Source organism: Prionailurus bengalensis, chromosome C1, assembly GCF_016509475.1.
Source record: "Prionailurus bengalensis isolate Pbe53 chromosome C1, Fcat_Pben_1.1_paternal_pri, whole genome shotgun sequence".
NCBI classification, from domain to species: Eukaryota; Metazoa; Chordata; class Mammalia; order Carnivora; family Felidae; genus Prionailurus; species Prionailurus bengalensis.
Genome location: NC_057345.1, coordinates 199846728 through 199863479, shown reverse-complemented (window position 1 = coordinate 199863479; position 16752 = coordinate 199846728). Strand labels below are relative to the sequence as shown.

At 35.6% G+C, this 16752-nt stretch overlaps 1 protein-coding gene and 1 pseudogene across 1 annotated transcript in view; one reads left to right on the top strand and one right to left on the bottom strand.

Annotated features, from left to right (window-relative positions):
* The window catches only part of LOC122479521 (sperm-associated antigen 16 protein-like), a 556036-nt gene that overhangs the window by 305434 nt on the left and 233850 nt on the right, over window positions 1–16752 (bottom strand). The window contains exon 5 of the mRNA XM_043573372.1: window positions 4066–4131. Within this exon, the coding sequence (XP_043429307.1) occupies window positions 4066–4131 (66 nt within the window). The remainder of the gene's footprint in view (window positions 1–4065; window positions 4132–16752) is intronic.
* LOC122482044 overlaps window positions 4305–16752 on the top strand; it is a 62583-nt pseudogene continuing 50135 nt past the window's right edge.

The window sequence follows — 16752 nt, the reverse complement described above, 5'->3', positions numbered from 1 at the left end:
ACTCAACCAACTGAGCCACCAAGGCACCCCAATTCTCTTGCATTTTTAAATCCTTTCTGTACAGGCTAAAAAATGTAGATTTTCCATGTATGTAATATAGAGAAAATTAGGTCAAATTGAACTAAAGTTCTTTGCAATGGAACTGACAGAATGGCAACTGAAGAACCTAAGCTGGGGTAAAATGATAAAGTGAAGGCAGAAAGGGTGATAAGAAGGTAAGTGAGATTATAACTGATTAGACCTCTCAGTCAGGGAGAGAAAATGTCGTACTGGATTTACTTAAGACCTGGAAAGACAAATAAGCTTTCAGAAAAGCATGCTTGGAAATGAGATTTTGGATGCAATACATTTACAGTTAATGACCAAGGTGTTCAGAGTCTGACTGCTGGAACATGTAGCTGAGGAGAAAAAGGGTGTTGGAGAAAATGTGGTCAAGGAAGTACGTGGTCAGACTATCTCATGGGCCACATAGGTAGAGAAAGAGTGATTCAGGAACTGTAGTCTTCAAAGAATGAAGGAGAGTGCCTGGGAGATTCTCAGCAGTGAAATCTATTCAAGCGGTCAATCTGCTTTAGGATTTCAGTGGGATGCTGGTGTATTTTGAGTTTAAGAGATCTCATTTGATCCATGAGCCCTCACTTAATTCTGGAAGTCAATTTTTTCCTTGATGACCCTTAAAATGAAGCTAACTTAGACCATACTTCCTTATGGTAGGAAGTGCAGGGTAAGATACTTAGGGATAGAATGCAGACTGGACTTAATCTTTTCCCATACCTTTATGTTTTATGAGTTCTTTGGCTTTTTGATGTTTTCATTTTGATTTTATGGCCATTTTGACATACAGAAGGTGTTATATTTATTTCTGTTATTGATAGACCTTTCAAGCCAGCAGGTTTTCCCTTATTACTCAGACTTTCATTTCCAAAGAGTTATGTTTGTTCCTCAATCTGAGCTCATTACCCCTCCCATCTCTCATATACCCTTCACTACCATTCTCCATATACATAGTCAGCCAATTCCCCTAAAATCCCAACACTTCCTTCATCTTCCTCGCTTAAATTGTGACCCTGAATATCATCCACAATTACCACTTTCCTTCTAGATCTCTTACCCTCCACATGACTCAAGGTCAACAGATGGAGTAGGTATCTTCCTTGGTACAAATTCCTTAAACCCATTTTTCTCTTATCTATTCAAAACTTCAGACTGCTGTAAAGATAACACTGATTGACTTCATGTTCCTTCACCTCCATTCTTGGCAGCTACAGCTTTCACGGCATTATATATGTGGAAAACAAGTTAGAATTTGATTTGTCTTCTATTAAGGCTATATACAATGTTATCCATTTTTGAACCAGAATATCCATATTTTATTTAATTACAATAAAGACACATACCTATATATTTGGAAAATCAATATAACAATATTTGAATTAATACAACAGGTTAATTAGAAGTAAGAATAGGACTTGAGGTAAGTCTGAAGACTTCTCTTTCTAATTAAAGCCCTATAACTACTAGAATTGTCTTTGATCCTGTACAGCCTTCCAATTTTGTTCAACAATGAGGCTAAATTCCTAGCTTAAATGTGTGAGGTGGAAGTAAATACTCCTAAGGAAAGATACATTGGTATTCTAATAGAGTTGATTTATAGTGTTCACCTGACTTCATCAGGCAGGCACAGCAATAGCCACACTGGCTACCTGCCTTTGAAAACAGCTGGAAACAGCCACGGAAAGATGTATTAACATACATATATATATGTTATATGTGTATACATATATATGCATGTTGTATATGTATATATGTATATATATATGTGTCAACATACATATATATGTTATTATATATATGTTATATATATATGTTATTGGTTTTGTGTTTAATGTACATTGAATTTTCTATTACTAGTTTTTCAGCACTTACTGTCAATTTTTAAAATTTTTGTTTTGCTTTACAAAATGGACTTAGTAGAAAGCTTTCATAGTTCCTTAAAATGTATCATTAAACAGATTACTTTAAAAAGCAGTTTTAAAAAATATCTTTTTCCAATAGAAAAATCAGTCAGAAATAAAGACATCATAGCCCTAATAATATAACATAGAAACACAATTCAATTTATGTAGAGTTTTAGGACCATAAATAACTATCGTATGTTGGGTGTTTGTTTCTGCATTTCTTGGTTGCTAGCTAGGTAACACTGAATTTTACATTTATGATTTCTGCTCAGAAGTTTAAAATGTAGAATTTACCTAAAACTGTGTTTACGTAAATAGCTAAATACATTTTTAACTAGTAATGCAATTTGAATACATATCCCTGAAGGCATCAAACAATTAGCAAGTCTAATTCTAAATAATTCAAATCTCTGCCTGCTATATATGCACTGTATAATTCATTTATTATGACAGCTTTGTCTGATGGTTTATTTGAATGGGAACTGTGTCACAATGCCATGTCCTTGAGTAAAAGTCTTTGTGCTCTTTCAGTCACTACTACCTCCTAAACTTTTGATATTCTTTGGCAAGTATGTGAAATAAAACCGTTTCCAAAACAACTGACATATGTGACCAAAAATTTCACTTAGGAGTGTCAGTCATCATAACAAAATATCATTTTGTTAATATCATATTTTGTTAGCTATCTCGGACATCTGGGCCTCATATTCATCATCTTGCTTTTGAATTATGTATACTTAATGCACATCTTCCTTGGTTGCTAAATAAATAAATTTAATTTGGCTATTTCCATATTTATTAATTTTACTATTTGAAATGTTAAATGGTATGTCTTTTTTAGCTATGTTATTGCTTACCAAAAATAAAATGCCTAAGTCACAAAATAATTTATTTCCATTTAGCTTCCATTTAATTTTCTCAGGGTATGTAAAGCTGTAAGCTGTTTAATAGATTTTTAGCATAAATATCCTTATATCATATGGGTTCATAGTGTTTAAATGGCTCCATAATTCTGCTAAAAATAAAATTTTACTTGGTACCTAGAACTAATCCATAATATATTGGCTCAATAGAGTCAATTAAATGGAAATTCCTTACTAAGATGAATTTGTTAAAATATAATTGTAGTTGAGCCCATCACTAACATTCCAGGTGTCATTCACAGCGACACCAGCACAATTTTAGTTGGAGCAAACAACATGCCTTTAGAAGAAATAATTTTTAGTGAGCATTTTTCTTCCATCTAAAAGAATAATAACAGCATGATAGTATCAGAATTTTGACAACGCTGTCATTTTGAAGTTAGAAGTAGGTAATCTATCAGATTAATTTTTTAGCTAATTGGGAAAGAAGAGGGATATGGAATTAAGATTCACACTCTATTGGGAATTTAGAGACAAAGTGAAATGTTAGCAATAATTAAATCATAGAGTTTGAAAGGACTTGAGAGGTCATCTATCAGTCAAATAGCTTTCATCTGAGAAAGAACAAACTTAAATCATCCTTCCCTGAGAACTATCTGCACCCTTTTAGCTTAGCAACTCAAAGCCGTGTTTAATAGTCTTCCTAGTTGGTGAAATCATCCTGATATCTGAATGCCTCAAGCTTATGGATAAACACTTTTGCTATGTCATCAGTTTATATGAAGAAAGATATATTTGAAACCTTTCAATGAGCAATTGAAAAACTGTCAAATCAAGGTTGCTCTGTTCTAACCTGAAGGAAGTCTATTTTTCTTTGACGGCTTTTTTATTCTTGGGTTTCCATTCAAGCATTTTCATTATTTTTATGATTCTACATTAATATTTACAAGTCTATCCTGCTTACTTTTGTGAAGCTCATATTAGACAAGACACTTTAAAAAATGTGTTTAAGTGGAGTAAGTATAGTAGAATTCCTCGTCATTCCTCCCACTGTATATTGTACATGTGTGTTTTAAACTTCTGCAACCCAGACTATATATTTTTTCCACTGCCATAATTAATCCCTAGCCTTGTTCTCTTCACCCTGTTAACTTACCATCCCCCCACCCCTGGGACTTTGTTTCAATACAGTTAACTTGTATATATGAAGTATTAAAATAATTTATCCAGAGAACTGAACTCACCCTAGGAATGAAGGTGGCATCATTGACAGAATGCATATGACCATAAAGTGATTGCTCACATTTACCCTAGGAAGACAAAGCAGAAATAAAATCAAATAAATTTCTCCAAATATGTGACAGAAATCAAAAGATAATTAATTTTATTTGGTTTAAAGTATTGTTTAGTCCAATAATGAAATTATACATTCTCATGATAGAAAATGTTAGCTTTTGCTATCAGCTACCATTCAAAATCAGACATGGCTGTGCTGGTAAGTGTGTTATACATGCTGGTCTATGGACTGAAATTCAAGTATCCTCACTTTTATGCTACTGAGCTGGTGGTGAATTCTCACTCTATGAGAATTAGCATAGTTTTCAAGCCATGGGGTCAACGTTTACAGACGTTTCTTGTTTTACCTCATTTCCATCACAGCTAAGTATGTAGGGTTCTTTTGTTTGTTATGGAATACAAGATCACATTTTAATTCCTGAATTTTGAAAGTTTATCATTAATATCATTACATGATAAAAATGTTATAACACATGTAAATACTTTTTTACACAAAATAATCATTTGTTTTATGAACACTATACTTCACATCTATCCATTCAGGTCATCTTTTCCAAACAATAACTAAAATTATTAGCCACAAAACTTCCCAAACTTCAGTTTAAATTATCTCAAGAAAATTTGGCTCACAACACATTACATGGGGGATTTTAATATGGGGACTTTTAATTTTGACACCAATGTTCAAAAGAAATTCTTAATTATCTTATGGAAGTAACACAAATTTTGTAGAAGAACCAGAGAAAGTCATGTGTGGAATATTGTTTGTATAATCTTGTTATGGGCTAAAATTCAGATGTAATTGAACAATGTATTCATTCAACAAATATTTTTGAGCAGTTAATCTATGTCAGGCACAAAGAACCTTGAACATAAAACTTAACATAAAACAAAGCACCTTGTCTTCATCCACCCTCTATTATAAGGGGATAGGGTGGGAATAGATATTTTAAAAAGTATAAAGTGTGTTTGTGGAGATCATAAGTATTGGGAAAAAAAAGAAAAGTCAGATAGGGTAAGGGGTATCATGGGTTTTGGGATTGAGGGGCTAAGAGTAAACCAAATTATCAAGGGAATGATATGGTTTGACTACATCTAAAAAATAAGGTTTGAACAAAAATTGAAGAAAGCCAAGCAGACATCAAGAGAAAAAGAATTCCAGGAAGAAGGAAAAGGTAAAGCAAATGTCTCAGAGATAGGAGTTTTTACATAGTGTATTTCTAGAACAAAGCAGCCAATGTGGCTGGAGAGAAGTCAATCAGGAGAACAGGCTTATTAAAAGGCTTCATCTCCTCTCATTCACTACCTGGTATTTACTTAGTCCTAAACCCATTTACTGCTGGTTGAAAGACTACAGAAAAGATTACAAAATGAGATATGGAAGAGTATTATCATCATGTCTCCTCATTGCTATAGGACATCCATGGAATAGTTTGGAACTAAGAAAAGTTAGACAGGCTTTATAACTAAGCTCTGTTTAGTCCTATTACTGTTGTGTTCACAAAGTTAAATTTCAGATATTTATTTACAGAATTAATGCTTGCTGTTAATCCCTTTTCACAGAATGCAAAATTTCCCCACATGAATTTAAATTTCACAAAAATATGTTGAAACATCTTGGTACTCTTTCCAGATCCCCCTGCCCATGTTATTCTGGTTCAATTATCTTGATATTGTTACAACTTTAAACCAATTATGCTGAGAATTTCAAATTCTCTAAATACCCAAAGTAGAAATAAATTACTTACAAAGCCAAAATGGCAAAGTAAAGTAAAGTTATAATTAGCTTTAATATATTGTCTTAGGAACTTTTATAGTTAATTTTCTTTGAGAACTAATATCATATATAGTTGTATAATATTATACTTGCATAGTGAGGGTATATATATATATGTATATATATATATACATATATTTTGTATACATATATTTTGTATACATATATTTTGTATATATATACAAATATATATATTTATATATAAAATATATAAAATATATATAATATATAAAATATATATATAAAATATATATAAATATATATAAATATATATATATTTAAATTAGCAAAATGTTTTTTTGCATTAGTAAAAGTTTTACATTTGATGCTCTTCTAAAGTGAGAATCTCTAGACTATTTGATTAATTGTTAAGGAAAATGGAGTTTTCTGATTCAAATCCTGAATGCCAAGTTTTAATTCAAAGTAGAATCTCTAAGGCACTCTTGAAAAGCCCTGGAAATATGGGGTTATAATGGAAATGCTGACAGACCACATTTGTGCTGCTATAACAAAACCTGACTTGAAGATAAATGTTTCATGAATTAGGAAAAGTTAAAAAAAGCTTTTCTATCCAGCTTTGTTCCCAAGATAAAAGTGAATCTACTCTTTTTGTGGAAGAGGGAATATGTAGGTTACTAATATTCTAGTCTGCAAACAGCCTTAATCAAAAGTAATACCCAAATCAGGATAGTAAAATTTGGAATATCTTCTTTGATGAATTCTTGTCAGAATTGTTTTCTTTCAAAGAAGTGGAAAAAAATGTAAGAGTGAAGAGTCTTATAAGAAAAAAGCCAAAATAAAACAAAACAAAACAAAACAAAACAAAACAAAACAAAACAAAAAAACCCACATGTGACCCAACATGTCATTGCACCAGTATTTAATTCTCTCGGAGAAGCTATGTGCAGTGATGATTGCTATCACTGGCCTTGGGGATAGAAACGTCTGGGACTTAATTCTTGGATCTGCTACCTAATAGCAGTGTGACCTTAAAGAAATTGCTTCACTTCATTGTGCTCCAATTGCCTCATTTAATTCTCCAAACAAACCTATAGGTTAAATACCGTTACCGTGCCAATGAGGTAATGATATTTAACCTATAGGTTTGTTTTGAGAATTATATTGGAAAAATGCATGTGAAATGTTGATGGAGTGCCTAACACAGAGTGACAGCCTGACAAATATTAGCCATGAACTTGCAATATAGACCACCGAAATGCTGATGACTTTCAAATAATCTCTGCCCTTAGCTCTCCTGCCTTCTTAAAGATCCCAATAAAGAGTAGTAGAGGCATTGGTGCTGCCTTTTCTATTTGTCTGTCAGATTCACTCCCCATGTGGCACTGTCCTACTCTGTGCCCTGCTCTCTACCAACAACATCGCTTTGGGCACTCAAGCTCTTGGGTGTCTGGCTCGATTCATCCAGAGGGAAGCATCAATAGGATATGAAAGAGCAGAAAGATAAAGAGGACAGATAAATGACCACTTTACCTCTCTTCCTGTTCAGCTGTGATTTTGTCACCGGTCCTGTTTTCTACCTAATTCCATTACTAGTATTATGTGGGTCCTTGGCCATGACTATAGCTCCAATGTGTCCAGTAATGCTCTCCTTGCCCTGCCCCTTCAGACTTCCCATTGTTGCTAACTCTTGGTTGCTGTGTTTGGTCCCTTAATCCCATTCACATCTCTGTAAACATTCAACTTGAGTTTACTTCATGTATCATCTGTTTCCTGCTAGTGATGCAGCATGTCAGACATAGTATGCAAAAGCAGACTTTTTTACTTACTAGGTCTCAACTGCCTATCTTTACTCTGCCAAATCTTTCCCTCTAAGTAAATGGCATCACCAGTTGCTCAAACAAAAAACTTTAGGTATGGGGCGCCTGGGTGGCCATGTCCGTTAAGCATCGAATTTCGGCTCAGGTCATGATCTCACGGTTAGTGGGTTTAAGCCCTGCATCGAGCTCAGTGCTGACAGCTCAGAGCCTGGATCCTGCTTCAGATTCTGTGTCTCCCTCTCTGCCCCTCCCCTGCTCGTGCTCTGTCTGTCTCTCTCTCTAAAATAAATAAACATTAAAAATTTTTTAAAAATATTAGGCAATAAAAAACCCCTGAGAATTAGAATACTTATCTTTCTACCCCCACTCCCCTCCTTTCCCTCATCCAGCATATCACCTTCTTCTTCAGCATAGATCCCTACTTTGCCTACCTCTGTCTCTCTTTACTATTACCACTGTGTGCAGGAAACCTTCCATCATATGCAGCCCAAAGACAGCAGGAGAAACCTTATTGGTCTCCTTGCTTCTACTCTCACCCAACTTCCCATCTATTCCTCTCACAGCCAGTAGAGTGATCAATAAAACCTGGATCAGATCACACCATGCTCCTGCTAACAGCCATCTGAACATTACCATCACTCAGAATAAATTCCAGACTCCTTCCACAGGTATTGGTAGCCAATGAATAGGCCACTCTGCTTTATTTCTTTCATATCATTCATCATTAACTAAAATTGCTTAAAAATCTGTCTCTTTGTTTGTTGTTAGCTTTCTCCCAATAGAATATAGCTCCACAAGAGAAACTTGTTTGAAACTTATTTGTCTTGTCCACCACTCTTATTATTCCCAGGACCCAAGACAGCTGTGGTATAACTTGATAAAACGTTGTTAAGTAAAAAAGTAAACAGTTACATGGAGATCACAACTGAAAATTGGAAAAAAAAAATCTACCCTCACCAGATATCTTATTTTTGGATACATATCTTGGTCTTCTTCCTAATATTTATTTTGATTTTGGTTAATCATGACATGTAATGTGCAGTCTTATTCCTCTCAACTCCTTTGTCATAACTTGGCTCCAACCCTGTAGCATATTTACACTTTGACTCTGCCAAGACAGTTGATGACTCCAGATGAAGGAGGCAACTTTACATTTTTTCAGTGTTCATTATGTGACTAAAGCATCTTGTGCTAAATTATTTACTTTTGTTATTACATTTAATCCTCACAGCAACTCAAGGGCATGGATCTCAACTCATCTAGAGATGAGAAAACAGAAGCACTAATCCACCACTGCAGAGATACAGAGTGCCAAAGGCAAGACAGTCGTAGCTCCTCTTTGTTGTAATCACAAAGTCATCTAACCAGTAATGTGAAAGAATTTGAAGGGAGAAGGTGGAGGCAACTTTTTAATGCCATTTTCAAAGCTAAATTTTTCCAATATTCTTTCTTTCTGGTGCACCTCCTCGTCCCCCTGCGGTGGTGTGGGGCCACATAATAAGTTCTGGCCAAAGAGCTGAGTGAAAATGACATGTAACACCCCTCTCCTGCTCTTTCCAACCTGACTTGTATAGCACTTAACTAGAAGTACAATATCAAGGGATATCTTTTCCCTCTGGCAGAAACCAGAGCATTCAAGGTGCCTGCTAGATCATTCTGGATCCTAGGTGAGTCAGTGAGCAGAACCCTCCTTCTGTCATATGGAGGACATACACCCAGAGCAAGATATAAATGTTACAGTGGTTTGGAGGTTGTGTGTCACTGTAATACAACTTAGTCTCACCTGACTGACATAAACCCTATGCAGGAAGATTAGTCTTATGAAAAGCTTTTCTTTTTTTTTTTTTTTTTTAATTTTTTTTTTCAACGTTTATTTATTTTTGGGACAGAGAGAGACAGAGCATGAACGGGGGAGGGGCAGAGAGAGAGGGAGACACAGAATCGGAAACAGGCTCCAGGCTCTGAGCCATCAGCCCAGAGCCTGACGCGGGGCTCAAACTCCCGGACCGCGAGATCGTGACCTGGCTGAAGTCGGACGCTTAACCGACTGAGCCACCCAGGCGCCCCATGAAAAGCTTTTCTACTATTAATACCACCATGTGAAAAGTTGAAAACATATTAAAATAATACTTATTAGAAGCCTAATACTCAAGACAAAAAAAAAGCTTAAAAACTTAAAAATCATAAAATAATCATAGAATAAAATCACAAATAGTCATAAACTAAGCACCCAAAAATACCATCACTAAAATCATTGAAGAGTGAATATTCACTAACTTATTTTCTCTTCATAAGGACTTATTTATTTGACCAATGGATTCAATATTCTTTTGGAAAAAAAAAACAGACTTGAACATATAAAGTAAGCCTCCCAACTCAGACTTTTTGCCTTTGTTTTTAAACAGGCTATCTTTTAAAATATATTTTTGGTGTGTTAAAGTGTCTTTAGTGGCATACAACATATATGTGCATTTACACATAGTAAAATGCACAAATCTTAGGGCCTTAGCTCAATGAATTTTTATCAAAACATAGAATTTTTATCTATGTATGTATCTGGGTAACTGTCATTTAGATTAAGATCCAGATCATTTCTATCACTTCAGAGAGTTCCCACATGACCTTCTTAGTAAAAACATCCCCACATTTTTTAATTAAATTTATTTTATTGGAGAAAAGAAATCTAGGAACATAGTTGAAAAATTAGATAGTATAGGACACTATCCAGTGAAAAGTTAGTTTCCTATCTCAGGCCATCCCTAGATGCAACAACTGTAATAGTGTCTTTTGCACATTTCCGGGGACATTTTGTGCACATACATTCACTCGTCTTTACTGTGTCATGTTATCTACCCTAGTTCTTGCATAAATGAAATCACACTATTGAGCATTTTGTTAAAAGAGGTTGTATACTGTAGTGTTGAAAAATGTGATACTGGATTAACATTGCAGGTTTTATTATTCAGTTCATTGGAAAGTTATTGGTCATATCTCTCATTTATATAAAAACACCACATTAAGTACTTTATATACAGTAACTCTTTTAATCTACTGTACAAAACTCATAATACCTTAAATTCCCATTTACAGGTGGTGAAATTTGTGTAAAGATTAGCATAGTGCCTACACAAATAATCTACACAGTTGTAGATTAATTTGTATTCTTTTCTATTTCTTGTTTTACTTATTTTTTGTTGGCCACTGAGATTAAAAAAAAAGTCACCACTCTTCTAGGAAAAGGCCCATTGTCATGGTAACAAACACCAGAACTAGTTTTAAACTTGTCTAATCAATTATTAACAGTTCCATAGCCCTGCTTACAAGTAAACAACCAGAACTGGTTTTAAAACTATCTAATTAATCAATGACAACTAACTTCTGTGAACACTTCTTGAAAAGCTAAATAGCATCAGACTCATGATTTGAAATTCAGCCAACTGGCCAAAAGTTTCACTACAGTGCACATGTTCCCAAAGCTCATATTAACCTTCTTCTACCTTGAAAAGAGACAAAAAGTAAGTCTCAATAACCAACACAAACTATTCTTCTAAGACCAATGTAACCCAGTCCTGCCTGTGTAACCAATACTATTCAAAGTAAATTGCCCACAAAAAATAGATATAAAATCAGCAATTGGATTGGCTTAATTAGGATAACTCTTCTTCATTGAAGTATATGATAAATTCAGTTTTTTTGGTTTTAGGTATTGACTGGTGGTCTCCTTCTTTGACACCACAGAGAGGAGTAAGGATGTTTTGGTTTGCTAGGGCTGCCATAACAAAGTACCACAGACTGGTAGCTTAAACAACAAAAATGTATTCTCTCATTGTTCTGGAGGCTAGATACAAGATGAAGGTGTTGGTAAAGTTAGTTTCTTTCTGAGGCCTTATCTTGGCTTGTAGAAGGCCATCTTCTTCTTATATCTTCACATGCTCTTACCTCTGTGTGTATTTGTGCTCTAATCTCCTCTTCTTACAAGACCAACAGTCAGATTGGATGAGGGCCCATCCCAACAACCTCATTTAACCTTAGTTACCTTTTTAAAGACCCTATCTCCTTCCCATGGGGTGTGTGGGTGGCTCAGTCAGTTGAGCATCTGACTTCGGCTCAAATTCATGAGTTTGAGCCCCGAGTTTGGTTCGTGCTGATAGCTCAGAGCCTGCCTCAAATTTTGTGTGTGTCTCTCTCCTTCTGCCTCTACCCTCACACTCTCTCTCAAATATATACATTAAAAAAAAATTAAAAACCCTATTTCCCAATACATTTTGAAGTACTAGGGTTAAGATTTCAACATATGAATTTGAAAGGACATAATTCAGTCATACCAAAGGGGTAAGATATCTTTATTCTAATATTCATAAAATATCTTAGGAGTGCAATAGCTATTAGGGCATTAGCTGGTTGCAAAAATCAAACTGTAAGATTATTTTATAGTGTTTATTGTACTGAATATAGAATTTATATACATTATATTAATGCACTTTGAGCTAATATGTAATCTCAGAATGAAAAGTTTATTTTTTTTTTGATGTTTATTTACCTTTGAAGGAGAGACAGAGCTTGAGGGGAGGAGGGGCAGAGAGAGAGGAAGACACAGAATCCGAAGCAGCCTCCAGGCTCTGAGCTGTCAGCACAGAGCCGGAGGTGGGGCTTGAACCAGTAAACCACGAGATCATGACCTGAGCTGGTTGGAGGCTTAACCAACTGAGCCACCCAGGAGCCCCTGAATTTTTATGTCATGCTTGAGCATATATCTAAACAGATGAATATTATCCATGTATATAACCTTAATGGTTAAGAGCACAAGGTCTGGAGTGACACTGCTTGAATTTGAATTTGGGCTTTGTCACTTATTACGTCCTTGGAATACTGTGAGCCTCAGTTTTTCATCTGTAAAATAGAAATAATAAGAGTATCTACTTGATGGTGCCATTGTGAGGATTTAAGTTAATTCATATAAAATGCTTAGATTGCTGCCTGAGACATAGCAAGTACTCAATAAATGTTGATTATTACATGGTAACAATATGCAAATTACAAGTTCTGTGATAGCAGGGATGATGTTCCTTATCTTCATCACTTCATAATGATAACTGCAGAGATGAGCTGGCTCATAAGAGGTATTCAATAAATATTTTTGAATTAGTACACACACACACACACACACACACACACACACACAGGCCATTCCAAGGAAAGTTACTAAGCAAGTAATAATAAGTTTGCCCCTCACCAACTTTTCTTTCCTTCCCCACATGACCTCCACCTTTTCAAGGCAATTCAGATGAAAGGGCAAGGATTACCCTCTCAGTACTTTTGATTTTTACAAAAGAATCTTCACGGAGAAGAACTCTAGGAAGTAGAGCCCTAATCATTGAATGTCACACCCATTGGACAGTTGCACAGAAAACAGGTACCATTTTTTCCTGTTGGCAGCACTGTCTGTGCCACCCCATCAGCCCTGCCAGCCCCTCACATCACAATACAGAGGCACTGTCTCCCCATAGAATTGTTCCGGTGTATATTTATTTCTAGAAAATAATTACTTAGAGTAATATAGCTAAAACTGTTTCAGAAAAAATTATCTAAATAAAACACTGAGGTTAAAGAGAACTATATTGTGCAATTGCATTCTGTGCATTTTCATTTCAAATTTTAGGACCAAGGAAAATTGCTATTAAAGAAGGCAAAGCAAACTGTGTCCAAAGGTGAGCAGAATTAAAGTTTATACCAGCTGTGAGAAAAATATCCTCCTACTCATTACCAGTTAGATGTAGTTATTCCATTAGAGCTACCACCTTAGTTATCAAGTTTAAGAATTAATGTCAAAGAATTTTACAAAGATCCTCTTTTAATTGAACAGGGCCAAATATTTAATGTAATGGAGTAATTTATATAACATTCATATTTTCTGCAAATCTTTTAAAAATAACTTTGTGACATTAAAGAATTTTAACATTATAGGTTTACAAATTGTTAAAGAAAAATATATTCCATTATTATTACTGAAACAATCTCACTGGCATACAAATTGGAGACAGAATAATCATTAACAAGGATCCTGGTTTTTGTTATTTCATATAAATAACCATGTCTGTGAAAGATTGATTGCAGCTTTTAAAATGTTTGCTGAATCCATGTGTAATTAAGATGAGTTAAATATGCAAATCAAGTCTAATTAGCTTCATTTATTAATGTTAGTTTGCCTTGCCTCTACATAATTTCTGCTGTGAATTTTTTTTAGTACATAGTATTTTTTATTTCTTTGTTCTAGATTGAATTGCTGAAGAAACCAGCTTTTTTTCTAGAAGGAGAAAAACCTTTCATATGGAGCTCTGGGTGCCATTTAGAAGGGAGGGTTTTAAAAAATGTTCCCAGTACCATGAAAACTGACTAAATTGTTATTACATATATTTCCAACCACCTTTCTCTAGACTCTATTTAATTATTCCATTTCATCAAAGAAGCAAACCCTCTGGGAACTTCTTTTGATGAAAATGAGCTTTTGTCACAATATGTCCATCACAGTGATTAAGTAGAACATACAGATTGGGTAGAGCAGGGGGCATCAAATGAACCAAAGTTGTCTGTAGAAATACCTTTTCCTTGACAAAACATCTAAATTCTCCTGGATTCACAAAACAAACCTCTGTATGTAAAACCAACAGCCTCACGTTGTTCGTAGTTCTCTTGGAAACTATGAAGGAAACATTGCAAACAATGTGGAGTTGAGAACAAGACATTATGTTTTGCAACACAACAAGGAAAGGAATAACAAAGTGAAACAGGTATTAAAGAAAATGATGAATATGGGATGATGTACTGAAGACAGAAGACATGATAAGGAAGAGAAAAGGGTGAATGTAGGGAAATTACTGAATGAAGACAGTGGAACCACGGCCTAAAAATAGAAGAATGGAAGTAATAGGGAGAGTCAGGGCCCTGGAAGTCAGGGGGCATGTACAAGGGAAGAAAAGTAGTGGAGAAGGATGTGAAAGATCTTATAATGAAGGGAAATTTACTTAGGAAAAAACAAGGGTGAGCAGACTTCTTAGGCATTGTTAAGAGTGGATTTAGGAATAGACAGGGAAGAACTGAGTAAATCCAAGTGGCCTGAGCCAAAATGGAAGGCCAAGTGGAAAGTTTTACAAGGTCCAGCTGCAGGGAAATGCAAAGGGTATCAAAGCCCAGAGTAAGGGCAAGAGAAGCCAGGAGGAGAGCCAAGAATCAGGTCCAAAAATAAATAATTCAGCCAGGACACTGAAACTAAGGGTGCAGGATAATTAAAACAAGATCCAGAGTTTGAGAAACCTGATGCAGAACCAGAGGAAAATGGTCAGAAGAGTATTTTCATAGTGGTACCACTTTCTTGAGTTCTAGTGATTTCAGGCTGAGATGATTACACTTGCCTTGCATTTTTTCGTTCTTTAATTCTGCCCTCCTAAGGATGAAGAAATAAAATGAGTGGGAGAGAAAATACAATACAAAATATTGAGATTTAAAGCAAATTTAAGAGGTAGGCTGAGAATGAAAGGGCGGGCCTACGCCGGCCGACTCTATCTTGTTCTGTGTCCCTCACCTTGACCACGCCTCCTCCCCTTGAGTAACCTCCTGCTCACCCTTTCAAACTTCCCGATCAAAACACGCCCAGCAACCTGCAACCTGTGTAACAGGACTCCGACCCTTCCCCAGCCAATCGGCTGAGGCCACAGCCATTACCTCACCAACTGCCCCTAGACCCCAGTAAAACCTTTGTGCTTTTGAAACTTGTTCTCTCTCCCTGGTATCTCACCGCTGCGTCGGTGCAGGTAGGGGATTGAGCTCAAGCTAGCTCGAATAAAGGCTCTTTTGCTTTTGCATCGGACTCGGCTCCCTGGTGGTCTTTGGGGATCACGAATTCTGGGCATAAGAAGAATATTGTAGGTCCTGGGGTAAAGAGTCTGTATTAGTTTCCTAGAGCTGCCATAACAAAGTACCACACTGGGTGGCTTAAAAAATTTATCCTCTCACAGTTCTGGAGAAGTATGAGACAAAAGTTTTAGCAATGTTGGCTCCTTTCACGCGCTCTGAGGAAGAGTATATTCTATGCTTCTCTCTCAGTTTATGGTGATGGCTGGAAATCCTTCACATTTCTTGGCTTGCAGATGCAGTGTTCCAATCTCTACTTCCACCTTCACATGGCCTTCTCTGTCTGTTTCTGTCTTCTTATAAGGAACATCAGTCACAGTGAATTAGGGCCCACCCTACTCCAATATGACCTTATCCTAAATACTAACATCTGCAAAGTGTCTATTTATAATCCAGGACCATTCACAAGTAACTGGGGATTAGGACTCAAACATACATTTTTGGGGGGACATAATTCAACCAGCAAGTGATCTGTTGTTAAGTAAAAGTAAATTAAAGGATCTAAGTACTATGCATCTTGGAATCTTGGTGAGATCCTACTTCTGGAAGGATCCTACTTCTGAAGAAGTCTTAGTTGAATTGTGGTTTTCAGAGAAGGGGTGGAAAGGAAACAGTTGGTTACCCTAAATATATAGGTCTTTTTATTATTTAGTTTTTATATGCATAAATGTTTCCATTTATTTTATATTACTTTATGCTTCACATTGTATTTGAAAGCATCTAAGAAACGATTTCCTTATACAGTAGTTCTCAAAGTGTGGTCCCAGACCCAATCTCACCTAGGATCTTGTTGGAAGTGCACTCCAGATCTACTGTAAAAGAGCTTTGTGGGTATGCCTAGTCACCTGTGTTGTTGTTGTTGTTGTTTGTTTGTTTGTTTTTCCCCAAAACTTCCTGGTGAGTCTGGTTTGAGCACCAGGTGATTCTGCTTAGAGAAACTTGCCTATGATTAGGGAAGAAGCTGTTTAAGGTGATGTTTGGAGTACTTTGGCCTAAATAATATGTGTCTTGAAGAAGTATATCAACAAAGGGAATCAAGCATAACACTGTTATCGTAAGTTATTCATAAAAATTAAAATCTTTCCTGCAGTTAGTATTCTTAAAGAACAACATTCTTTAAAAGTCTTGTTTGTTCTTAAGGACTTATTTGAGACATTTCTGGAACTAGGATC